The sequence below is a fragment of the Eucyclogobius newberryi genome, unplaced genomic scaffold, assembly GCF_026437365.1.
Source record: "Eucyclogobius newberryi isolate DKJ021-1_F unplaced genomic scaffold, fEucNew1.0.hap1 SCAF_20, whole genome shotgun sequence".
NCBI lineage: Eukaryota > Metazoa > Chordata > Actinopteri > Gobiiformes > Gobiidae > Eucyclogobius > Eucyclogobius newberryi.
Window position 1 is genome coordinate 9,229,914 of NW_027315835.1, and position 27,408 is coordinate 9,257,321.

The 27,408-nt window shown below is 39.8% G+C and overlaps 2 protein-coding genes across 3 annotated transcripts in view; both read left to right on the forward strand.

Annotated features, from left to right (window-relative positions):
* The window catches only part of LOC140368916 (cGMP-dependent protein kinase 1-like), an 83,149-nt gene extending 81,295 nt beyond the window's left edge, over positions 1–1,854 (forward strand). For both annotated transcript variants that reach the window (XM_072456081.1, XM_072456082.1), the window contains one exon: positions 17–1,854. In XM_072456081.1, coding sequence (XP_072312182.1) covers positions 17–115 — 99 coding nt within the window. In that variant the 3' untranslated portion in view covers positions 116–1,854. The remainder of the gene's footprint in view (positions 1–16) is intronic.
* A 4,605-nt stretch (positions 1,855–6,459) lies between these two features.
* Positions 6,460–25,186, forward strand: LOC140369388 (protein FAM13C-like). Its single transcript, XM_072456717.1, has 12 exons — positions 6,460–6,515; positions 7,001–7,282; positions 10,607–10,880; positions 12,217–12,349; positions 13,407–13,488; positions 13,600–13,666; positions 15,441–15,561; positions 16,195–16,278; positions 19,421–19,516; positions 21,063–21,274; positions 23,981–24,082; positions 25,056–25,186. The coding sequence occupies exons 2-12, from the start codon at positions 7,069–7,071 to the stop codon at positions 25,177–25,179; spliced, it is 1,509 nt and encodes a 502-aa protein (XP_072312818.1). The 5' UTR covers positions 6,460–6,515; positions 7,001–7,068; the 3' UTR covers positions 25,180–25,186.
* Positions 25,187–27,408: the final 2,222 nt, after the last annotated feature.

Below are 27,408 nucleotides of genomic sequence, written 5' to 3' on the forward strand. Positions count from 1 at the left end.
ATTTTCCATTTTGCAGGTTTCGTCTCCAATCGACACCAGTAACTTTGACAGTTTCCCCGAAGACACCGAAGACCCACCACCGGACGACAATTCTGGCTGGGACTATGACTTTTAATGCTTTTATTTTAATATTGATTGGACAAAAACCACAGGATTATTTCTCCTCAAGCAAATTAACACATCACAAAGAAAAATGCTTTCAAATGGTTTTCAGATATTGAATTGATATGTTCGACTTCCACAGCTTCCATCTTCTTATAACGTCTAGATAATACGTTTGAGTTCTGTCTAAAAGTGTACAAAGCAATTATCTTACGCTCTAACCCTTCAAAGACAACACCATCTTACACTTTTAGCATCATTCAATTGAAAAAAGAAGCAAAAACAAGAGCATTATTTCCATTTTGGATGATATTACACGCCAGGAGGATGCTACGTGTGGTTAAACGTTTCGCTTGTTGAGATGGATCCAGTAGTCAAATGTAGACCATTGCATAGTTACGTCCTGGTTTAGTTCTTGTTTCGCTCACTTTACAATTGTTTAAATTGTTTGATGAGACGGCACGGTAAGGTTTGTTAGTTTAGACCTGGTTTTAAACTTGAATAAACCTGGTTTAAGTTCTTGTTCAGTCCTTTCTAGTCTTGATACAGTCCTGGTTTGATCGGTTTTATTCCACATTCAAACCAAGACCAATAGGTGGCATTTTACGTGTTACAATTCGATGATCTCACGATTCAAACGAAAGGGTTGGTTTTTATACATCTCTTTGGAAAATGAACAAAACAAAGAGAAAATCCATTAAACAGATGATCAGATTGGGTCCACACACTTTTCACGTTCAACTCAAAGTCGGTGTGCAAATTTGAGTAAGGCCAACATGTTATTAAAAAAAAAAATGGAAATAAAAATCACCTTTGTTCATTTGTGCAGACTGAAAAGGACTTTGAACTTCGTGCCAGTTTTTGTATCATGTGCCCAGGCTCGGTAATCACAGAGATACTGAACATAAACCAGGACCCGCATTTTTATCGCCAAAAACGCAAACTTTACCGTAGATTTCTGACCTGTCCTCCGGCCCAGTTTGAAACGTCCGTCTTTGTTTGGCTTGGAAGTGCACTGGCTTTTGACGGAGAAATCGTGCGTTAGAACACCGCACGCCATCGACAAAATCACCTTTTCGACCATTTCAGTCAAAAGAACCTCACTGCGTTTTACGGGAACCCAGAATCCAGGGTCACCTCACTGCCTTGTCGAAGCCTCGATCAAGCTTTAACCCAAAGACAACGAAAAATATTACAATTGCAGACAAAAAAATTGACTTTCCTCTCTTTTGTATATATAATTCCACAACCTATAGACATATCACACACGCACACACAACAAAAATGGCGTAGTGATGCATGAGTTTTGTAAAACAGCTGCATTTTTCAAGACGTTTTATTGTGAAAATTTAAATTGTGCCGAATGCATTTCAAGGAGTGCACTGTTGTTATTTGTGTGTATTTTTGTGTATTTTTTTGTATCGACGCCCAGATTGCTGCTTCCATGTGAATTCTATTGTTCCATTTTTTTTTATTTGAAATTCGAGAAATATGTAGTGGTTGCCTAAACGATCAGTGATGTGTTTTTCTGCATGAACTGACGACACTTTTATTTTTATTTTTTGCGACGAGGGTACCGCGTGACATGGTGATTTTTGTATATAAATAAGGTACAGTGAGTTCTTTGTAGTTTTATTTCATGTTTATGACGATGTTATTTGACATTTTACAGTGGCTTCCAGTAGCTGAAGAGATTCCAGTTCAAAATAGCTTTATATTGGCATGACTGTTAATAAAACTCTCCTGCCACAACTGTCCCTCCTGTTCATTTTAGCGCTCGATATTGGCAAAAAATGTTTGTAGTCACTGGCAACAACTTCAACTAGGATGTAATGTAAGAAAAATACATAAAAAAATCACCAAACAAAAAATAAATCAGGTTTAATTTTAAAATAAAAGCATTTCCCATCTCAAAATGAAAGTAATTTCTCGTGTGGAAAGTCAATAAAGTTTGACTGAGTTTATGTAAATGAAATTAGACTTGTAGTTTGTTTACTGTAAGTATAGAAGACAACAATGGAAATAAATAATGGACTAATCTGCATTTATTTTTAGAGAAAACTGTGAAGCTTGAAAAGTACACAATAAGTAATGTGTGTTCATAACTAAGCCATAACTTGCAGTGCTGGAGTGCTGCAAAAGTGTGTTATTACCATCACTGGTATTTAGAGTTTCCTGGTTCAAATTAAGCAAAGATTTAACTCAACAGTGCCTCCTAATGGACAGTATAATACAACATTCATAATTGTTAATAACATCTTGTCATCAGAGGTGGGTGGAGGAGCCAAATGTTACGTTTAAATGAGAGTAACGTTACGCAAAAAGAATATTATTCAAGTAGAAATACAAATAGTGACCCAAATCATTACTAAAGAAGTATTTGGAGAGACTATACTGCAGCTAAGCTGACTAAACTGCACTGACCGAGTAACAGTTTGGACGTAAAATGCATTTAAAGCATGATTTATGATTTATGAGTTTGGACGGACAAAATAACAAATAACGCTCAGGTTCTTGGTATTTCCACAGAACAGACACAAAAGCAACAACTCGTGAATCATTTATTATTATTGGCGGGTGTACGCTTAGTCACAGTGGGAAGAAAACGTTGACTCATGTGAGATTATTGTCAAACTGAATATTACTCAAGTTGTTCTATTTATTACAAACCGCGCAATAAGTGACATCCGTTCATTACCAAGCCGTAACTCGCTGCGCTGCATTCCTGCACGTGCAAGTGTCATATTTGTGCAGTACCTATGGTCGACTGTACTAGAACACTGTGTACTACAAATTGAATATCACTTCAGTCAACAACACATTCCTTTTGTCAGTAAAAAAACAATAGTGAGCACAAGTGAGAGTAATGCTACGTCAAAAATAACAGTAGTTTAGTACATGTGCTCACCCAAATAATTACTCAAGTAAGCGTAAAGTTATGATTTAATAGTTTGGACAGACAAAACATTAAATAATGCACAGATTCTGTTATTTCCAAAGAACGGACACAGTCTGAATACATTTTGCACCGTTACTTCAAACTGAATATTACACAAGTAGAAGTAAAAGTATGGTGACAGAAAACTACTCTGAGAGGCACATTACTTGTCTTCATCACTATAACAATTCAACAATCAAATGTATATATCGTAATTAAATGTCCATCCATCTTCTTCCGCGAAACCCAGACTTGATAATGTTAAGATTAAAATATAGTAAGTATTGATTTACCACAGGTTCTCAAATTGTGGTGCAGGTCTTGTTTTGGTTGGGAAGTTGATTAAGTCCTGCTTTGGACTAGTATCTTTAGACTAGTATCTTTAGACTAGTATCTTAAGTGTTTTAAGTGTAGGAAATGTGCAGTTTCTCCCTCGAAGCAGAAAAGTCCAATGGCGACATGCAGGGGCTGGGCGAAGGTGGTCTTGACTCTGTGGAGGAGGCTCACAATTCGATCTTTAATACTGTCCAACCAAAGAGCTCCTCTGCGGTGGTCCAGGTAAACCCCGATTCTGGATCAGGGACTTTGGAGTCAAACCAAAAAGAGCATCAACCCCTCCCAGTCCACCTCCCAGAAACACCCAATCACTAAACCTGATCAGGATAACTCTGGTCTTCGCTCAAAAACGTTGCTCTTCTGTTTACTTCTGACAGATACAGCTGTGGATTTGCTGTGTTTGTGTCCAGAGTGACTTCACATCTCAGGAACTCCCCTCTGGAGTAAGGCTCACATTGAGGTAGTTTAAACTGACTCAGGATGAGCTGCAGTTTGTCCCTGAGCGCTGAAACACCACTGAACACATCCTCAAAGTAGAGCTGAAGCCTTGTCTGAATCCTTGCGGAGTCTGTGGACAGTGAAGGATAGAAGTGGTTATGATCTGGGGTGAGGGGCAGTGTGTCCAGCTCAGAGATCCTCCTCTTCAGATCAGTGACGCTCTGCTGCAGTTGGTCCTGGAGCTCTTGGACTCGCCTTAGTTGGGTTCTCTCCTCAGACCGGATCTGCTGCTCCACTTCAGAGCGCCTTATCTCCAGGAGAAGAGCTATCTCTCTGAAGACGTCTGCCCTGCGCTGCATTGCTCTCTGGGCAGAGCAGGTTATGTCCTGGGCCTCCTGTTGGAGCCTCATCATATCTGTCTCTTTGTGCTGGAGGCTCTGGAGAAGCAGGGCCCTCCTGGTCGGCAGCTCTGACTTCCGCTGCTCTCTCTCTGCTGCAGCCATCACCATGTCGTGGCCCTTGTGTTGGTCCACAGAGCAGAGGTAGCAGATGATCTGCTGGTCGCTGCAGCAGAATACATCCATGAGTTTGTAATGTTGCATGCACAGATTTTCGTGGAGTTTGTCAGACGGCGCCACCAGCTGGTGTGTCTTTAGCATTGCCACATCACAATGAGGTTGTAGGTGGGTCGCACAGTAAGAGACCAGACACTGCAGACAGGAGCTGACGGCCTTTAGCTTCCTTCCAGAGCACACGTCACAGCTCACATCTCCAGGGCCAGCGTCATCAGGGCGCGCTGTGAGTCCTGCCTTCTTCAGCTCCTCTACTAGACTGGCCAACACTATGCTTTTCACCAGCACAGGCCTGGTATTAAAGCTCTGTCTGCACTGAGGGCAGCTGAGCGTCACCTGTTTGTCCCAGTGGTCTTTAATGCAGTGCATGCAGTAGCTGTGTCCACAGGATAGAGTCACCGGCTCCAGCAGTAAATCCAAACAGATCACACAGGTCATCGACTTCTCGCTCAGAGCTCCCTGTGCCATGTCTTCACTCTGTGTCAAATGATGACAAAGTCAGTATGACTTCTGCTGAACTTTATCTGTTGTCTGGCTGCAGACTGACTCCACCCATCTGCACCAGGAAATTCTAACTGAATACCAACTGTTCTATAAACCAAACCTGCACAGCAACATTGTTTTACCTACGGTACAATACATGTGAAATATTTTGCTAATGCGAGAGAGAGGATCATATTATTTTGACAGACTGTTGGAGAAACTGTGGTTGCCAGGAGGCAAACCATTTTCATGTGTTTTGGGACTGCCCTGTTGCTCAGAGATATTGCACTGAAATCAACAAAGAGCTACTGATTTTGGCATTGCCGTTCCATTCAATTTCAGAACTATGTATCTGGGCTTAAAACACCTGCCATAGACACAGTCGATGGAGATCTTTGGACCATGGTCCTGGCTGCAGGAAGGACGGCCATGACAAAAAATGGATGACTCAAACTTCACTGGCAATCAGGGACTGGACCAACATTATAGCTAATATAAGGAATATGGAGAGGATTACATTTGAAATTTGAAATTGGAAAGATTTTTGACAACAACTGGGACTTTATTTTGGAGTTCTTGTGTCTTAGTTTTCATTGTCATGAGTTTCACATAAGTTTGCATTAGATTAAATGTTTCATAATTCAATTAAGACAGTTTTTCTAAAATAAAAAATGTCTTCTTTTACAATACACTGTCTGGAGTGAGAAACATAAATGTAGTAATGTATGACGTTACTTAAATGTTGTATTAGGCTACATATTTTCAGTACACATATTGTTTACTTCCCAACATTATACATATATATATCTCATCCCTTTTTCTCAGCTCGGGTCTTCTACCAGAAGCCTAAAGCACTTTGAATTGCCTGAAATGTGCTTTACAAATAAACGCATGCCATGTCTGAATAAATAGGCAGGAGTAAAGTGCCTTTGGGGTGGATTCAGTTCTGGTTCTGGTCTGTGTGAGCGCCAGCACGTAGTCTATTCCACACTCTTTTCCTTTTTTTTTTTTTTTTATGAATGAGCTCTGACACACTATTCGGGTGACGTCAGCGCCGGCCCCACCCCCAGTGATGCGGGAAAAACCTCACGACGGAAAAGGGAGAGTGGGAGAGAGATAGCGCGCGAGGAGCATCCCGGTGTGCGCAAAGGCCCCCCATCTCTCTCTCTCTCTCTCTCTCTCTCTCACCCCCCCCCCCCCCCCCCCTCTTTGCACGAGGACCCGATGAGTAATCCGCCGAAACCAGGGACGTGCCAAAACACACCCTCTCCATCCATCCTCGGCGCGCAGCATCAGGACCACCGCGGCTCTCTCCAGACGCAGACGCGGATGTATTTTGCTTCTTCCTCTCGCACGTTTCGCCGCACACATCTCCACATTGCTCGCGATGCACTGAAGGATTAACACAGGAGGAGCTTCTTCCGTTTGCCTCGGCGCCGCGGGTATTTTCTGGAGAGCCGCGATCGGAGGAGGAGACGGCATGGCTGCAACGGAACGGCTACTCACCGGATGTCATCGTTAGCGTCGTCTTAAAGACATTTGGACAGCTGTATGTGGAGAAGGATACATTTTTTGTAGCTCTTCGTCGTGTTTTGCGGTGTTTTATTTGCCTACATGTGGCGTTGGAGCTAAAAACGTGGACGTAGGTAAAGCCACCTTGACGTCAGCAGTGGGTTGCGTATTACTGATTGAAATAGGCTCCTTTATCTAATCCTGTCTTTCTGTAGATATATAACTGACCAGTGCACGATACTGTAATGTTCATCCAAAAATCTACTGATTACTACTTTGGACTTACAGAAATGTGAAATAAAAAAAAAAAAACCCTTTAAAACCACAACTGTAAAAACTGCACTAGTAGATGTATTTATAATTACATATTTGTTGTATTTAAGCTGTATAAAAAATGTACTAGTTGAGAATATTTAACATGGAAATACGTTTTTTTTAGGGTATGAGACAGAAATTGAGAAGGTTTTTATTAATTGCTGGTGGGAAATAGCTGTCACAGGCAAACACTGCTTACTTTTTTTTTTATGAGTAATACCTGGATCCAGCAACTAGTGGCCAACAAGTGAAATGACACTTTAAAAGCACAAACTTTTTTTTTTCTTTTTTTTTAAACATTAAGCGGACTTCGGTTCAAGTCCTGTCGAACCAACTTGGGAGCTGGCTAATCTCTGGGTCAGTGCTGCGGGCATGTTCTGCTTCTGTTTGCAAAGTTCACTGCTCAAGCTCCAGGCGCTGGATGTGGAAGGGGGGTCGTCGCTGGGTCCGTCCCCAGAGGAAAGCCGACCAGCTCTGGGCAGCAAAGAACAGAAGAGCCCCTGCAGCCCGGCGGTGGAGCTGGGAGCGGTGAAGGACGGCAAAACCATCGCCATGTGCCACAGCGTCGACGAGAACAGTCCACCAGGTAAACGCAGAGTGTATGTGAAAAGGGAGGATGTTCCGCAGTATGGCATTAGCGCTTTATTTCATTTTGAGTGTTTCTTCGCTCAAAAATATATCTCAAAGTTATGGTTTGTATGTGATAATAATACACTCCTGGTTATCAACTACATCAAGCTCTGTTTCATTAGGTTTTATGTCTGGACAAAAGAAAATAGACAAATAATGACAACAATAATGAAAGTGTCGTTGACTAAAGACATAAGATAAGATAATCCTTTATTGTCCACACAATAAATTACATTGTTGCAACGCAGGTAGATACAGAGGAAAATAACAGATAACAGCTAAAGGAAGTTTAAAAAACACTCTCAATAGAAGTACTCTTGATTCTAAACACAAGGAGGCGTGGCTTGGCACTATTAAAAACTTTCAAAATTAAGCATGACTGTGACCGCACAATTTGCACAGAAAAATACTTGTAAACTGTGTATTTACGTGCAGAAGGCAGATTAAGCTTGTGAGTCAATCCCAAATCTTCAGCTAACTCACTGCATCCCTTCCTTATAAATCCTTATCATCTAAATTAAATAATTAGTCAACAAACAAATACAAATTGTGGTTGACTACAACAACATCGCCCGACGAATCAATTAAACAACTAAATACCAACACAAATGTGGTTCCATCGTATTTTATTATTAGTTGTTAGTGGGACTGCGGTAAATGCGTCAATTAAAATGACAAGACAAATCAGGCGTATTAAAGGTGTACTATGTAACCTTTCTGGTGAATAGTGCTGCTTGTCTCTATGGAGATGTCTTTTCTCTGTTTCCCAGTATGGTATTAATCATATATACATAACATTAACGTATTTACTCAGTTACAGGTGTTTTTATTGCAAAAAAAAAAAACCTTCGAAAAACAGTGAGTGGGATCGCCTTTCCACAGACCTGGCCCGTACCTTGTTTCACACATGGGTTTCATGCCATACAGTGGAACATAATATTATTAATATTATTTCAAGCAGAGCAACGTCTCCATGGGTTCATTACGAAACACAGACAGGTTGATTAGCAGAAACAATTGCGCAGTATATTTACTTTCTTGAGATGTCGTAAACATTTATATTTGAAGTATTATTCATACTCCTGCAGCACTCCTGTTACGAGGGAGGCACCGATACCATACTGGAACTGGTATTAGCTCCAGTCCAGAAAACACTGCGAAATTAGATATTGGATCCAGGACAAGACTATTCATATTTATTTAAAAGGTTATTGTTCCAGACCAGAGTTTGTTTGTTTGTCTGTTTACCGTTTCGACTGCTCACTCACAATCAGGTAAAGAAACTAATTACGGTACAAGACCACATTTTATTTAGTGCTGCTTTTTTAGCTGAGGAAACAATAAAACATTCTCCAGGCTAAAGTGTGGGGACAGAAAGGCTGGATTGGCGCTTCTCTGTCACGGTGAATATGTGGTTTCGTGACCTTCTAACCTGTTCCACCAGTCGAGAGCAGAGCCACAATTCTTATCCCTCGCTAAGCTACACCCAAGGGACATTTTTATTCTTAATAGGCTATAAATGTGGCAATTGTGTATATATTTAATAAAGAAAATACACCTATTCCGATAAATGTTTCTGTATTGCAACACGTGTCGATGTTTTTTGGCTTTTCAAAGTTTCACTAATGACTAAAACATTATCTAAGAGCTCTCATCTACTGAGATTAACATGTTTTAGGATAAAGGTTAACGCAATTTCAAATGTATTGTTAATGTTTCAACATTTGGAGTCTATAGTTTTCCAAAAAGCTTCTAATTAATCACTGAAACAATTCCGCGGCCCAAATTACAATACGTTTCAGTCGCTTTTTCGGTTTGTTTTTGATTATATGGTTACGGAGTGTTATTACATTGTTACAAACCCAGGTTAATCTCTAAACTATACTATTATACTATACCAGGGCTGGGCAACTATTTTCCTCCGAGGGCCAGTGTGAATTATTATTATTTTTTTTTTAATTTAATATCAAATAAATTATCACTTTTCTGTCAAATACATGCTATTGAATCTATTAATTTAATTCATTTAATGTCATATTTATTAAGGATACAAGTGCAGACAGATGTTACAGACAGTTAAAAAATAAAAAATAGAAACTAAAATCTTTCTAGGGGCCGGATTAAAACATGTCAAGGGCCACATCTTGCCCCTGGGGCCACAAATGCCCAGGTCTGTACTATACTATACTATACTATACTATACTATACTATACTATACTATACTATACTATACTATACTATACTATACTATACTATTTCACGTTCCTATTATGCTTAATGCTGATTCAGCAGGAATATCAGCCGGTCAGCTAATATTAGAAGCAGCACAGCCGGCCTTGATTCTCCGTTTTAGCTCACGCATTAGTGACTAAATCTGCGGCTGGATCGACACTGTTGTCTGCAAACCATCAGCGTACACAAGTAACCATCATATTCATCGAAACGTTTGAGCCGTGTGACGTCCGCGTGGCTCCGGGGCCTTGCAGGATTTGCCGGAGGGTGTGCCGCCTTCACCGCTCCTCGCCGCTCTTCTATTTTTAGACCAAAGAGAAGCGCGTGAGCTCAGTCTGACTCCGCACGGGCGAAAACGGGTGACACATTTACACGCTTTCTCTATTTTCGTGCAGCGAGACTCAGCTGTAATGCCGAAAGGAAGAATCCCATTCCCAGCTCATTTTGGAGTGCATAGTTCACGGCTGCACTACATGATTTTGTGATGCAGGCGTAATCTGGTTTGGTCGGTTTAGTTCTGACGTGGTATCAAATGTTATTTATTTTACTTGACAGCGAGTTAGACGGATGAATAGGTTTGGTCGATTGTCTGGCAGATAATTTGCATTGTTTGGTGTGTCGGTTATTGGCCTTAAAACTCCAGAAAAGGCCAATATGAAGTTTTATTTGAACAATTCAGTGCAAAAAGGGCATAAAATGAGACCACAATATCCAGATTGTTGTAAACCATGGCTGTAGATGAATTTGTAATCAATTCAAAGTATATAATTTGAGTGAAAATGATCAAAATTGACACAAAGATATCGACATAGTTTATCGTCTATCGCTGGTCATCTAATGGTCATGACAAAACCTAAATAGGTCAAAATCTACATGTCAAATTGGGACAAAACCCACAACTGGACGAGACCAGGTCAAAGCCAGGACCAAAGTTGGAGTACAGTCCTTGTCCTGCTTGGAAAACCTGGGTTAGACCTGTTTTAGTGCTTCTTGTTTGAACCTGCTTTATACTAAACATCTTCTCTTATGTCGTCTCTGTGTTGTCCAGAGTTGCTGAGCGTCGTATGCAGACCCTCCTCCTCTCCTCGCCACCAGCTGCTGGCCTGCATCCAGACCGAGGCCGCTCCGAGCCCCGGCGTACACCCCTCGCCCCTGTCCCAGCGGAGCAGCCCTCAGGAGGGGGGCAGTGCGCTCCTGCAGCAGCTGGCAGGAGGCCCCGGCCCGATGCCCTCGCCGCGCTGCTCCAGCCTGAGCCACAGCCTGAGGTTCAACTCTGACCCCGACATGGCCCCCTCTCCACCCTGCAGCCAACAGTACATGCTGTAAGTGACCCCCCCCCCAACACCTGAGAAGCCACTCACCACTACAAATACACGTCCAGATGAGTAACAATAGATACAAACAGCTCACTCCGAACCAGGTGGTGGTAGCAGTTTCTTCTGGGGCCCGTTCAACCACTGCATGTCAATCAATGAATCAAACTTGAACCAAATATTCAGCAGGTGAAAAAACTCAACATTTCCCACAATGCACCTTGTAAAGGTCATTAGACCGTTCAGTATTCACCTTATTCCTGAAGCCCGCCCAGGCTACAACGTTATCCTTCTTCTGGTTGTATTAGTGAACATACGGCTGCAGAGAAACTCCAGAGAAAATAAGTTCTATACAGACGAAAAAGCCATTTTCGGGCCGCCCAGGAAATCAGTGCATTATTGACATTAACATTGGACATTTTACTTTACTTTACTTTATAGCATATTTTAGCTGACTTTTCCCTCGATCTCCATTTTAAACCAACAAAATTCCCGCTGGAACGGAAGTGCCATTACAACGGAAGTGGCAATCACATGGGAAAAGTGGGCGGGGCGGAATAAGTTCAATAGACCACAATGCATACAGTGAGACGGCGTAAAAGTCACTAATGCTAGCCAATTACCTAAGCTGGAGCTGTTAAAAGATCAATAGTTTCCCGCTGAATAAGATGAATAATCCAGTCCAGTGTTTGTCGTTAAACGTGAGAACCATGTGAAATAAAACTAGTATGATGATTATTAGTCCATACATACGTGCGTGTCAAAGAGAAAGTAGTGTTTGAATGAGTGCACTATAAAGTCTGTTAGGGACCCTCGGGGGGACATTCAGACACCACAGCGTACACTTCAGATCAAACCACAAATCTTTATGTTATGAGCGATAGTGTTGTCAGAATATTTCAAACTCCATTTTAATACTAAGGGGAAACTATACCTTTTTTACAAATTTTGGACAACTCTAGCGGGCGACTGCACTAACCACTGCGCCACTGCCAACAAGTTATCTAATCATTTTTCTAGGTTGCGACTAAACCACTCAACTACAGCACTGTCTTGGTCCAAAAAGCACAATATCAATCAATGCATTACCATTACATAAATACTCAATATTTTCACATCTTTTCACAATACAAAAGACAGAATATTCCGTTCTGAATCGTTAATTGCTATGGCAACGGCACAAATTGTTCTTCACACTTTAGCGCGTCGGGGTTTTACAGTCATTGTGATATTTCTCTTCCTCGCAAGCAAATCACACCAGCAAATATCCAGCAAGTATGAGCCATCGGAGCAACGTGTGATGTGGCATTGATTTGTATTTGAGTCGCTTGTGCTTCCGTTTCAGGAGCCGCGGTCGAAGCGAGGTCCACGAAAACGCCGGGCCGCCCTCCGTCCCGTTTCTGACGCGACACATTCAAGTGCTGAAGAGGAAAGTCCGGCGGTTTGAGGAGCAGTTTGAGCAGGAGATGAAATACAAGGTAAAGCATGTGTTTTTCTTTTACAATCGGGAAACGTCAATACCTTTCGTAATCCAGACCTTAAGTACCGTAAGTGCTGTTTGGTACACAACCTTGGTCATAAGCAGACCAGTTTTAACATCTTCGTTTAGTTTGTATGTTGGGATTAGCTCTTGCCAAGCCGTAAGCACAGATTTTACCCAGGGATTCTCAGTTTCCTCCGTTCGACCCAAATGTTTGTCATCTGCCAGTGAAGCTGTAGAGCAGGCATGTCCAAACTAGGGCCCGGGGGCCAAATGCGGCCCTCAGACCAATTTTTGTTGGCCTTCCAGCTTCCTGCTATGTCGGCCCAAACAACAAAAACTAGTACTTTTTACTGTGAAATTGGGAAAATTCAGGCATATTGATGTTATACCAACCGAATATTAATATTCTAGGTCTAATTAAAGGTGTGGAGGCTCATGGCAATTACGTCAAATGCTAAATTTCGAATGATTCACTTTGTCATTGTCAAGTTGTTTGTGGCCCTCTGCGCCGTTTAAGTTTCAAAATGCGGCCCTGGGTGAAAAAAGTTTGGACACCCCTGCTGTAGAGGAACCTCCAAAGTCAAAACAACAACAAAAACTCATTTTCAGACCTTCTTTTTTTAGTTTTTAAATGTAAAACAGAAAAAAAAGAAACACAAAAGAACACAACGCAAGCAGAGAAAGCAGGAAACAAAGCTGTAAAAAAGCCAGTAAAAGGCATCAAAATAAAATGAAGGAATATTATGTCCAAAACAGTAGTATAGTAGTTTCTCTAATAGTACAATCTGGTCTTATACTAGTTACGATTTAGGTCAAAACCATTTGGGAATTTGTTTTTTCAATTTTGTCCTGTATACACGATATTTGTTTAAAGGAGTATCTAGTTTGAAAACTATTATAGAGTATTGATTTTTCACTGCCGTAAGTCCTGGCCGAGTTTCAATCTGGAGACACTGTTAAATGTTGAAAAAAAAGACTATAAAATGTTAATAAAATCACTGAATTGGGATAAAACGTTCTATTGTGTTCACGTTTTGTCTGTTTTGTTCCAGCCGTCTCATAATGACAAATACTCCAACCCCGAGATTGTGGGAGTCATGAACGAACTGGCCAAAGCTCGGAAACAACTCAAAGGTGGAGTTTATATCAGAATATTTTGTATCAGTAAAAGAGATATAAATAAAGTGGAAAGTCTTTTTTTGCTGTTGTTTTCTTAATACTAAATTTGTGCTGTTTTATTTGCAGAGCTGCGCCTCAGACAGTCAGTGTTTGACTCAAAGGAGGACGAAGGGCAAAGTCACGACATCTGCAGGTAAAATCCACATTCAAATTCATGAAAAAAATGTTCTTCAAAACAATTTTAAACACATTTAAAGAGAACAGTTTTCAAGATATTTTTTACATACCATAAAACACATGTAAATGCAAGACGTTAAATATCATACTGTGGAACATTACATAGTGTTACTGTGCACTTTTAATACAACACACTCAGTATAATTATATATATATATATATATATTTTTTTTTTTTCAATTTGTTACACATTAAACATAGTTAAATAGTTAAGTTAGTGCATATGACAGGTTAGTATGGTTTTTACGATTTTCTAATTTTGACTTTATTTGGTGTATTTGTACCTGTTTCACATATAAATGTATAGTTTTACATTAATTGAGCAGGTATTTGTGGAGAAAACGTTGCAAAATCTGTAGGAAATGACAGGAAGTGACATCACACTAGGGACAGTGTGATGTCATTCCAAATTTTGTGCCAAATTTACACAGAAACAACTTTTTTGACGCTCTAAACATTAATTCAACTAAATAAAGTCACTCTCATATTTTTATTTGTCAAATTAAAAACATTGTGACATTAGATGAGTTTTTTCCTCGTGTTTGCTGGATAATTTCCTACTGTGACGTCATCAATTGCAAACAGGAAGTGAAATTACAACCCCCCCCAAAAAAGTGCTATTCTGGGATAATTTTTTTTAATACATTTTTGCAAAATTCAAAAACGTATTTATCTTAACTGCATTTTAGTTCAATGAGCCGTCAGAGTGGTGAATTTTATTAACAAACACAAATCTTTTAAAGTAAACCTTTTCAGACATTATAACCTTTGCAATAACAATCAATAGTTTAGGATTTTGGGATTTCAATTTACCCTCTAAAAGTTCTGCATTTTGGCAGAGTTTAGCGCAGATTTTTTAGCAATTTCTTAGCAAATGTTTAATTTTGACGATATATTCTTTCAAAATCAGGACACGTGTTTGCTTACTTTGGTTACGGTTTGTCCTTTGGCACATTAGCCTCGCCCCGCAATGGAATGCCAAACATTTAAGTCAAGTCAATATTACAAATGACATGTCGTGTAACAGCACGTAGTAATCCCTGCAAACTGTCAACGTCATGAACATGTTGTTCTATTAAGAGTGTGTTTTTTTAAAACTTCCTATAATCTGTGGAACCTCCTGTTCTACTGTGTTGTAACAACGAAATTTCCCCTTGTGTGGATATTAAAGGATTGTCTTATCTTATCTTATAATAGTTTATACATCCATTGCTATCTATTATACTCCAAACAATCTGTGTATTTTAGATTTCGCCAACATTATAAACGTATATCTATTTGCATATTTCCTTTCTGTTATTACGTTTGTGGGTTTATTAGATTTAAAACTTTATTATGTTCACGACTGTAATAATCCCAGCAAACGTTATAGACCAGGCATGTCCAAACTACGGCCCGGGGGCCAAATGCGGCCCTTAGACCAATTTGTGTTGGCCCTCCGGCTTCCTGCTAAGTTGGCACAACAAATAGAAGTACTTTTACTGTAAAATTGGAAAAAATTCAGGCATTTTGATGTTATACCTAATAATAATGTTCCAAGTCTTATGAAAGTTGTGGAGGCATCGAAACTATGTCAAATGGAAAAATTCAAATGAATCGCTTTTCAAATTTGACATTGTCAGGTTGTTTGTGGCCCTTTGCTCCATATAAGTTTCAAAATGCGGCCCTCAGTGACAAAAGTTTGGACACCCCTGTAATATCGACCATTGTTTTTTGTCATATTGCTGCAGGTACGGTAGCGGCCAGCAGGGGGCACCAGAGCACAAACCCACTCTGGATGAAACGGTGGAGTCTCTGTTCAGACGATTGCGAGAAAAGAGACAGAGCCTGGGCCTGCCTGAAAACATGAAGGTTTGTGTGGATATATAAGTAAGATGAATATAAATATAAGTATAAATATTTGCCCCTCATTTTTTTGACACCACAAATGTACACTCTTAAACTAAATTATGCATTCTGTGTAATCCCGGTTGGTTCCATTGCAAACGGAAATTTTATTACGTGACACGAATTCACTTTTCAAACTTTGTCCACTTGACGGAATTATTACATTTTTTTGATAATGTTATGATAGAATAATAAGCAATCCATCCACACAGTTCTAAGCACAAATATTTTATCTTTTATATGGTTAAAAGTCGACAAAAGTGCATTCATAACAGAAAAAAACAGCTAGTTTGTGAATAGCTTTGGAAATTGCTCTGTCAATTAAAGTATTATGATTCATAGGGCTTGATATTTTCATGTTGTTGCTAAAATTCGTTGCATTTTTATATTTAACATTGTAGCCTGGTCAACTTGTCTGTCCCGTAACCATTATACATTTATAGATATTTGATTTAACATTATTTTGACCCTAACGCCTTGATTTATTATGTACGTGTTTATGTATTATTTATGTATTTATTCATTTATTTGTATGCTATGATGAACGCGTTGGCTTTTGTGTGAATTTGATGATTTTCTGTGCCTCGTTTTGAGCAGGAGATGACGCAGGCGCAGATGGTTTTGGAGAAAATCACTCTTCAGAAATGTCTGCTGTACTTCGAGAGTCTCCACGGGCGACCGGTGAGGGGCACACACCAAACCAAGAACTAAACCAGGACTAGACTAGGACTAATCAGAATCATCAGAATCAGAATCAAAATAAGTATAAGAATAATGGGTTTGGGTTTTTCAATTAATAGTTAATCCAAAAAAAGTTTGGAATTGATAAGAAATCTAAGAATTTTTGAGCGAAACACTGCAGATGAATAGGAAATCTTAAATGCAGAAGTAAAAGTTGTAGTTTATTCACATACATGAAAGAAGAAATGAAAGAATGTTTTTTATAATTAGTTAAAGAATTAAGAATGTTATGTGCAAAAATAGCCAATATTGCACACATTTGGGACATTTCTTGCTTTATTTTGTTGATGTATTAGATTAAAAAAAAAAAGTAAATATACAGTGGGAATTTGTAGTATTTTATTTATTATTTGAATAAACAAGATCTGACTTAAAATTAAGTTAAAGATCAAAATTTACTACAACTGATACCTCTGCATTTATTCATTTTTTTTTTAGTTCAAACTTTAAAAAATCAGGTTTGCAATTACCGTAGATATCGGCAAGTCCATCTGTACAATCTGTCAAAATCGTGTTCAGTAAAACATAGTAAAGTTGAATGAGAACACAACCTTTGAAGTTACAATGTTGCTTTAGTCAGGGCCGGCCCAAGCCTTCAGGGGGCCCTAAGCGAAAACATTTTTGGGGGCCCCTCACCACGTCATCAGAATCAGTTTTATTGCCATTGTCAGTGAACAATTCACATATGGGAACTTTCTTCAACGCAAACAAAGCACCCAAACTCCAGGGCAGATGTTTGCCAGTTAGTTTATTCTCAGAACCTCGCAAGCTCAAATATTGATAACTTAAATCCCACAATGCAACTTGGTATTCCGCTGACATCACCTCTACTCCCTGTACAAATAACACACGTCCCAGATATGTTTTTGGGCGTATTTGTGGGCGTTAAGGGTCGACAGCCACATTAGCAGATTTTCAGACCTTTTTGGGTCTTCTGGTGCATTTTAATGTGGTCCAGCCGTTAAAGTAAGAGTAAAATGTTGAGGTTGTAATGCTATAAAATGATGATGTGATGAAACTGTGCCAGGAGAAAATGACTAAAGCCAGTTATTAATACATTAGTGTACTTAATTACTCAATACAATATTGGCTATGAAAAATAATTATGGTCAAATTGATTCATTTTAACTGAAAATGTAAAATTAATAGTTATCCTTACTAATTTATCTTTTACAGCTCCCAACTGTTCCTTCTTGCCAAAGTGACAAAACAAGTTATATTAAATTAAACAAATGGCATAAGCATTGCTTGATTAACAATTAACACTGATAAAACAGTGCAAACATGTTATTCCCAGAGAATGAACAGAACGAGAAGTGAAGGTCCAAACCCAGCTATAGTGAAGCGACTGCGTTTCTGCAACTTTGCCACTTTTGTATAAAAATATATAGTATTATTCTATAACAGACGTAATCATAATATGTCTGGTTATTTTTCACTATCAATTTATTATAATTTATAACAAATAGTCTAATGATGCTTTTTAAATAAATTGAAATGTTTTATTGCTCTATTAAAAGTGAATTACAATATAAATGTTTGTTCTGATCAGAACATCACACACTGGACTCTGTGTGAAACAATGCTGCGATGTGATTGGCTGATGGACCTTACGTGCATAAACCTTTACGTTCCTCTTATTGCACGTTAAGAAGTCAAAGTAAAACAGACGTCACGAGTCACGATTGATCTCACACATGGTGATGTGAGAGAGAGGGACGCAAACTCAAACCCGCTCATCTCTAACTGAGGCTGCACAGGGGCCCGGGACAGGGGCCCGGGACAGGGGCCGCACACTGTTCACTCCAAAGTCTCACGTCAGAGGTTCTGGACTAGACGGCGCTCGTCCGGACCGGATCTCCGCCTCTTAGTGACCCGGGGCATAGACGCCCCTCACCGGCCTCACCTGCAGCTAACACGGACTGGTGTAAATGTGAAGCTTATTATCTTTCATTCAGACATATTATTGTGCGCGGGGCAGAGCTCTCGTCGCCTCCAGCCTGAGCGAACTAACGTGACAGACTCGTGTTGTTTCAAACAGCAGCATTAACCGTCTCTTTGTAAGAGAAGTTCAATACCTGGAGAGTGTTGTTGAGTTTGCAGTTTCTTTACATCGTCAAGAAGTTTCTTCTTTCGTTTTTTGGCACCAGGAGATATATTCCTCTGGACATGAGGACCACGCAGGGACCACGTTGTGTTGTGTTTATGTTTTGCTCTCGTTCTCCTCGCGCACAATGAAGTTGCCCAATCAGCGCAGGTTTGGTGTCTTGGTTGCCAGATTGTCATTACAAATAAATGCGGTTTGTGCGTTATATGTTACAGTTGTGTGCGCTGCCGCGCCAGCAGCGCTACTACACTAGTGGCGCACGCTGCGCTTGCACTTCGCATAAAACGGGTTGCCAGATTGGGGGCCCTATTAAAGCCTCGGGGCCCTACGCGGCTGCTTAGTTCGCTTATAGGCTGGGCCGGCCCTGGCTTTAGTGGATTAAATGAAATAAAACTCTTTACGTGCAAATGTTGTCGTTTCCAGGTGAACAAACGGACCTAAAAATAGAACATTGCACTTGTGACATTTAAAGTCTGTCCTGTTGGTGGTCAATATTGAAACATATTTTTATGTAATCGAAAATGTGAAATATTGCAAAAAATGTATAACAAAAGTGCAGAAATATCACCTCATATTCTTCTTTGTAAGTTTTCAACATCACTTTTTCATTTTTGTTTTTAATCAGCTCTTTTTGTAGCATTTTCTACTCCAACGCCGCAACATAACATCATCTTAAAACTATAAAATATACACTTATCATACTTATTTCACCTTTATTTAGTAGAAATGTCGTAAACAGGATAAATCAGATTTTTTTATAAATTCAAGTGAATAAATCTTAAGGCTAGATTTATCAAATTCACAGTGAAACGAATAATCTATACTCAAATTGTGCATATCTTCGAAACAACAATCACGATGTGATCCAAATTTCGATACATTTCCCACTTCCACATGGAGATTATTTTAGATCCACTGACGGATTTGGTTTCAGGCATAAACATGAGCATGAATCTGTGAATGTGTGTGATTCAGGGCACGAAGCAGGAGAAGAACCTGGTGAAGCCGCTCTACGACAGATATCAGACGATCAAACACCTCCTGTGCACCAGCCCCACCTTCTGGACGATCGTGAGTTCACACCTCATTTGCGCCGCACTTATCTGAACATGTGCGTTAAAAAAAATGAATGAAACGTGATTAAAATGCGTTAAAATGAAGAGGCGAGGGCGGCAAGTGGAGCCGCGATCAAATCTAAATTGTTGCATTTGGCATGTTGCTATGGATGCAGTTGTTTTGGAGTAATTTCCCAATTTGATTATGTACGAAACCTGCTGGCTTGTTCTGAAATGCATGTGATTCTTGTATTCGTTTAGAACCGTGTATAACATGTCATAACTGCTCTTGGAGTTATTTCTACGCGGTGAACTGAATATAGCAAGTACAACATGAACCGCAACTTTAAGCAGTTCAGCGGCGCAAAGTACAAAAGTAAAAGTACTGTAAGCTTTTAGGTACGTCAAATTTACAATATAAATGTTCTATGTTTACTTCAGTTATCCAAACTTTCTACTTTTAGACATTTTTTAGACATGAAAAGTCTAGAAACTTTAAGGAATTGAGTCACTTCTCATATTCACATTGTTTTTCCCATTGACTCTAAATTATGAATATATTTTAAAGAGTTAAAAGGTTGACCAGCTACTGTGGCGATTATTCTTAGTCCTCATTCATATATATTTTTTTATTTCTCTGCAGTTGATAAAGTTTCAGAAAAAAATATTTTACATTCATTGTTGCGTCTTATGCTCATTAGTTATTTTTATTTATTTATTTTTTACATTTATGCCAATCATTTATGGGAATTTTACTAAGAGGTGGATGAGGAAAAATAGAATGAAATAAACTCGATATTTGAAGAAAGGGGACATTTTATGCACTTTAATGAGCTTTAAACTCGGTACAATAATGTTTTCTCATCATTATCGTTACTCAGAGTTGTACAGTATTTTGATTGATTGATTCTTGCCTGTTTTTGAGTCATTCTGTTTTGTCCTGCAACTGAGGCTCGAGTATTCAGAAAAGTCCCGTTTTCACCTACCCCCTATCCCCGCCCACGTCGCTGTACTCACTGTGATTTATGAAAAATTAAGACTCCAAGTGTGACACACGTCGGGTTCAAGAATGTCACAAAATTCACTTTTCAAAAATTAAGGCACGTAAATGGCAATCTGCTGCTTGTTACTGGTCACTATGGCACTATGAAGAGGCGGGGCTTATCGGTTCAGCAGGTTTGAACAGGAAGTCGATGAGCCTGTTTCTATTTTTAAGTCGTTTTGCATCAATATTGCGGTTTACAATGAAAAACATGTACTGAAATACAGCATAATACCGTATTTTTCGGAGTATAAGCCAAAAAAATACATATTAGAGAAGAAAAAAACATATATAAGATGCACTGGAGTATGAAATGCAGTTGCAAGTGTGAAAATAACAAATAATATCACATATAAGTCACTCCGGAGTATAAGTATACAAGTATAAATATAAGTATAAGTCGCACCCCGGCCAAAACTATGAAAAAAGGTGCGACTTATAGTCCGGAAAATACGGTAATGTCTCCTTTAAATAATTTGATCGAATGTAAAGTGTAAGATGGTCCATGTGTGTTCTGTAGGAGGAAGAAGAGGATGGCTCAGATGAAGACTCCATGGAGGTTTCAGTTTCGGTGGAAGAGCGCCCGGTCTCCGCCCCCTGCAGGCTGGGAGGCCCCACAGAGGAGGACAGCGATCGGGACAGTGACCCCGCCTTCGTCTCCCCCCTGGACGAGGTCAAGGCCGTGAGGCATGGGCCTGCGCTGAACATGAGCAATCTGCACGAAGCCTCCAGGTATCACTGCTTGTCAAGAGTACACACAGACAGGAAGTAGAGTTTACACTTTCAAACTAAAAGGACATTCCACCGAACCAAATGACATGACCTCAAATACTTACTTAAAATGCTTTTTAATATGTTTCTATGAAAAGAAATATTGTTGCTGGAAATGATTCAAAACATTCATTTTGATTAAATGTTTTGTTTCATACTTCACATGTTTTTGAACTATAATATTGACACTCTCGTGCAATACCTTTGCAATCCAACAGGGGATCACAAACTACTCTAAGGTCGACTGCAGTGGTTCTCAAACATTTTACACCAAGTACCACCAAAGAAAAGACCTGGCTTTATGAATACCCCCAGGTCCAAATCAGGTTTATAAAAGGACTAATTTGGGCTAAATTATAGCTATTCTTGTGAAGGAATAAACCATTGCCAACAGGGCCGGCCCAAGCCTTCAGGGGGCCCTAAGCGAAAACATTTTTGGGGGCCCCTCACCACGTCATCAGAATCAGTTTTATTGCCATTGTCAGTAAACAATTCACATATGGGAACTTTCTTCAACGCAAACAAAGCGCACCAAAACGCCAGGGCATCCGTTTGCCAGTTAATTTATTCTCAGCACCTCACAAGCTCAAATATTGATAACTTAAATCCCACAATGCAACTTGGTATTCCGCTGACATCACCTCTACTCCCTGTACAAATAACACATGTCCCAGATACGTTTTTGGGCGTATTTGTGGGCGTTAAGGGTCGACAGCCACATTAGCAGTTTAAATTAATGAACAGGGGGGTCTGGGGGAGATTTTCAGACCTTTTTGGGTCTTCTGGTGCATTTTAATGTGGTCCAGCCGTTAAAGTAAGAGTAAAATGTTGAGGTTGTAATGCTATAAAATGATGATGTGATGAAACTGTGCCAGGAGAAAATGATTAAAGCCAGTTATTAATACATTAGTGTACTTAATTACTCAATACAATATTGGCTATGAAAAATAATTATGGTCAAATTGATTCATTTTAACTGAAAATGTAAAATTAATAGTTATCCTTACAAATTTATCTTTTACAGCTCCCAACTGTTCCTTCTTGCCAAAGTGACAAAGCAAGTTATATTAAATTAAACAAATGGCATAACCATTGCTTGATTAACAATTAACACTGATAAAACAGCGCAAACATGTTATTCCCAGAGAATGAACAGAACGAGAAGTGAAGGTCCAAACCTAGCTATAGTGAAGCGACTGCGTTTCTGCAACTTTGCCACTTTTGTATAAAAATATATAGTATTATTCTATAACAGATGTAATCATAATATGTCTGGTTATTTTTCACTATCAATTTATTATAATTTATAACAAATAGTCTAATGATGCTTTTTAAATAAATTGAAATGTTTTATTGCTCTATTAAAAGTGAATTACAATATAAATGTTTGTTCTGATCAGAACATCACACACTGGACTCCTGCATGAAACAATGCTGCAATGTGATTGGCTGATGGACCTTACGTGCATAAACCTTTACGTTCCTCTTATTGCACGTTAAGAAGTCAAAGTAAAACAGACATCACGAGTCACGATTGATCTCACACATGGTGATGTGAGAGAGAGGGACGCAAACTCAGACCCGCTCATCTCTAACTGAGGCTGCACAGGGGCCCGGGACAGGGGCCCGGGACAGGGCCGCACACTGTTCACTCCAAAGTTTCACGTCAGAGGTTCCGGACGAGACGGCGCTCGTCCGGACCGGATCTCCGCCTCTTAGTGACCCGGGGCATAGAGGCCCCTCACCGGCCTCACCTGCAGCTAACACTACGGGCTGGTGTAAATGTGAAGCTTATTATCTTTCATTCAGACATATTATTATGCGCGGAGCAGAGCTCATGTCGCCTCCAGCCTGAGCGAACTAACGTGACAGACTCGTGTTGTTTCAAACAGAGAAACAGAGAAGTTCAATACCTGGAGAGTGTTGTTGAGTTTGCAGTTTCTTTACATCGTCAAGAAGTTTCTTCTTTCGTTTTTCGGCATCGGGGGGATATATTCCTCTGGACATGAGGACCACGTTCTGTTGTGTTTATGTTTTGCTCTCGAGCTCCTCGCGCACAATGAAGTTGCCCAATCAGCGCAGGTTTGGTGTATTGGTTGCCAGATTGTCATTACAAATAAATGCGGTTTGTGCGTTATATGTTACCGCTGTGTGCGCTGCCGCGCCAGCAGCGCTACTAGTGGCGCACGCTGCGCTTGCACTTCGCATACGACGGGTTGCCAGATTGGGGGCCCTTTTAACGCCTCGGGGCCCTACGCGGCTGCTTAGTTCGCTTATAGGCTGGGCCGGCCCTGATTGCCAAAGTAGTTTTAACTGAGAAATGACTCAAGAACAAAAAAAGCAAATGTCAATAAAATGTACCCTAAATGAAGTAAGTGTAGAGTGTCCGTGTGCCACCAGTGCTGCACGCACCACAGTTTAAGAAACACTGCGCTACTGCATTGTAAGTTACCCAAGTAATTACTAAAACTACTAATTAAGATACATTTTAAGCATCTTTAGTATCTTAAAAGTGTTACACAAGCGTTATCTATTCAGTTTAACTACTATATTCAATCTATATTAATGAAATTGAATGCGTACCCTTGACCCCTGTAGGACGCCCGTTTGTATCAGCCCTTTGTATCACCACGGTTACTCAGGTTTGTCTGCCCCTCTGACCCGCAGGCACCAGCTGCTGGAGTGTCTGCGTCAGACCAGAGCCGAGAAGAAGTGTAGGCGCAAAGTGCTCCGAGAGTTTGAGGACGAGTTTTACCGACAGACTGGAAGGTAACATCGACCCCTGCGTGGATTTATATGTGTGTTCATTTATTGTTTACAATGTTTTATTATTGTACAAGTGCATTTGACCAGCAAAACATCACATAGTCAAGATAAGTCATAAAGATCTCTTACCTGCGTTTAATTATATGGGGGGAAAACAGCCTTATTCTAAAATTGATTGAATTCATTATTTGCCTCAAAATTGTACAAGCAAAATCCAATCATTACAACATGAAAGAATGATTTTTCAAATACATTTGAATTATTTGCAAATGTATAAAAAATAAAATAAAATAAAAAGCACATCTACTTAAGTATTCACAGTGTTTGCTCACTTTGTTTTTCTTGCTATTTTTGATCCGATTCTTTTTGCAGCATTTTTTTCTTCATTTTTACTCTAAACAATAAACTAAACATTCCAATTTTGCATATCCTAAAAACAACATTCTCGATATATTGCCCCCTTTTAGAAGAGATGTAACAGCGATATTTAGTTTGGGTCGAGCAATCGCATGAAGGAGAGACATAAACCTTTATTTTAACACTTTAGTCTGAATATTTATTCCACTATGCCGAGCAGAGAAAAGTATAGACAATAGGAATGTCAAGATTATTGGGTTATTAATGGATAATTGTGATTATATAGGTCACAATATAATCATGTTTAACTAAAAAATAATAATTGTGGCTATTTTAGAAGCAACATTTTGTCTAATTAATTCAATCTACGGTCCGTAAAGTACAACCAAACGAGAATAACTGTTTTCGGCATATTAACTTGAACTTTATTTTGTAATTAGTGGTGTTTCTTCTCACAATAACCGTAACAATCACATTTTATATTGTGACATCAAAAATCTTTTATTTTGGTTGAAAATGATGCAAATTGTCACTGCGAATATTGAACGCACGTGGTAAAAAACGTGCAAACTATCACTTCGACGCTCATTTTTGACTTTTCTGCTTGGTTTCACGACAGAATCTGCCAAAAAGAAGACCGCTCACCCATGAAGGACGAATACCAGGAATACAAGCAGCTGAAGGCCAAGCTCCGCCTCCTGGAAGTGCTGCTCAGTAAACAGGAAGTCCCCAAAACCATGTGACTTTTTCCGAAACATCTCCTCATCTGCCTTTTTACAGTCCTAAGTTAAATCCCACAAGTAAGAAAGTGAATGAAGTCACCGGGAGTTTCGGAGGGATATTGGATGGATTTTGTAGTACGCCAAAGAAATCACTAATAGTATTTGCTCGAAAAAGGACAAACTGGCTAGCGCAGGAACGTTTAAGACATTTTGTAAGGTCAGAGGTCAGAACATCTCCAGGACTGCAGCTCAGTTGGTGTCCGGTACCTAAACCCCTGTTCGGATTGGGATTCTTTTTACCTTGGGACGTCTGTATTTAAATTGTGCATTTCAGATGGGACAAGCGATGTCAGTAAATGTATGATTTTTACTCAATTTATTCCTGAAACAAACTGGAATACGACAAAAACCTTGTAATTCACTCATGTTGTCAGCATTTTCCTCTATTTTAGGTTGGTTTCGAGTGCCTTTACTTTAGCATGAAACGTCGTTCTTTACCTGGTCGTTGCCATGGGCGATCAGAACGGCATCCAGACGATCAGATTTCTTATGAAACAGCCGGAACGTCTCTCTTTTAATCCATTCGCACTGACGCAGCCCCTTGATCTAAACTTTGGACCAAAAGCAAACCAAAAGAGCCTTCGCGCTGCTCGATCCTCCGCCGTGGACGCCAAATGGACGTAGGGACGTTTTTAACCAATTTATATCCAATTTATGGACTATTAAACAGTCCAAATCACAAACTTGAGTACTTTATTTGCATGAGTGCACTAAAATCCCATCCCATATTACAATTTATCTGTGGACCATAAGTAAAACTAATACCATCCGAACGGGGCTCAAATATCTCAAATGAGTGAATGCCAGTTTTGAAAAGAAAGGCTTTTGTTGCTAACGGGGCATATACAGTATACTATATATATTTGGCAGGTGTTGGTCATGTTATGAGTGCTATATACTTCTCCATTGTACTGTACAATCAGTTTATACATACAGAATCAACATGGCCTTCTTCTCTCACACGTGAACTCGATGTAAATATGCCAGCATCTTCTATGACCATCAGCATAAACCACGAGGGCAACGTACAAAGTATTTTTGAGTGAGCCGCACTCGTGCCAAGCTGAAAGCACTTTAATATGTTTGTGAAGAGGACGACAATTGCTGCTGCTAGTTCTAAAACGACAACAACAAACCTGCTTTTTGAAAAATATCTCTCTTTTTCGCTTTTTTGGTGACAACGTTTGGCTAAATTTGTGCTTTGTTTCAAACCAGCATGGGGTCCTGGAACTATTATGTTTTCCCTTATTTGAGTCCACTATGTTATTGCGAGATAGGGTCAATGCCTCGTCAAATTGCATCTTGAGCTGTTGGTCTGTTATACGAAGCAGGTTTGTTGCTGTTTGAATTTTCTAGGCCAGTATTTTTGCAAACTGTTCACAGTGTCTTAGGAAAGAACCGTAATTGACATCCGTACATGGACAAAAAGGGACTAATCCAACATCGTCAAGCAAGGGACAGAAACCAAGCGAAATCAGGACTAAACCAGGTTCTACCCAAGACGAAACGAAGACCAAACTGGGCTACGCTTGGGCTAAGGCTGTGCAACACCGGATCTCAACCAGGACTCGATCTCATCCCTGTTCAAAGCGAGACAAAAGGCGGGAAAACGCTCTGATTCATACCTGGTCACCAACAGCCGAATGTACGCACGCCGCCGTTTGAGAATCGCCGGTCTAGAAAATGTACACGTACCAAATGGACAGTGTTGATGAGTTTGTGGGGCGAAATGGTTTTCCGAACGTTTTTTTTTTTTTTCTCAAACGTGACGAGATCGGGACCGGTCACATCAGCACTTTATGTTCAAGAGGGAATTTATTTTTGATCCAAAGTGCAAAACTGTTTTATGCAATTGCGTTGTATGTGACATTTCACACACATGGACGGCATGTATAGTACTGTGCAAAAGGCTCATTCGCCCGCCGTGCCCGCCACCGCGTCGGCGCCATTTTACAGTTCTGTCCAAAACTCTGGGAAGGCGATACACCGATACCGATAATACAAATATTTGCCGATATCCATGTTTGCAGTTCAAATCCTCATGCTACGTTCCAGTCGTCCTCGGAGGTCGGAATTTCTGAGTTTCACATCTCGGAACTTCCTACTTGTAAAACTCGGGCGTCATTTCAAAAGTTTATGCGAGTTGGCCAATCCAACATGGCCGCGTTTGGATACAGTTCAACATCCCAC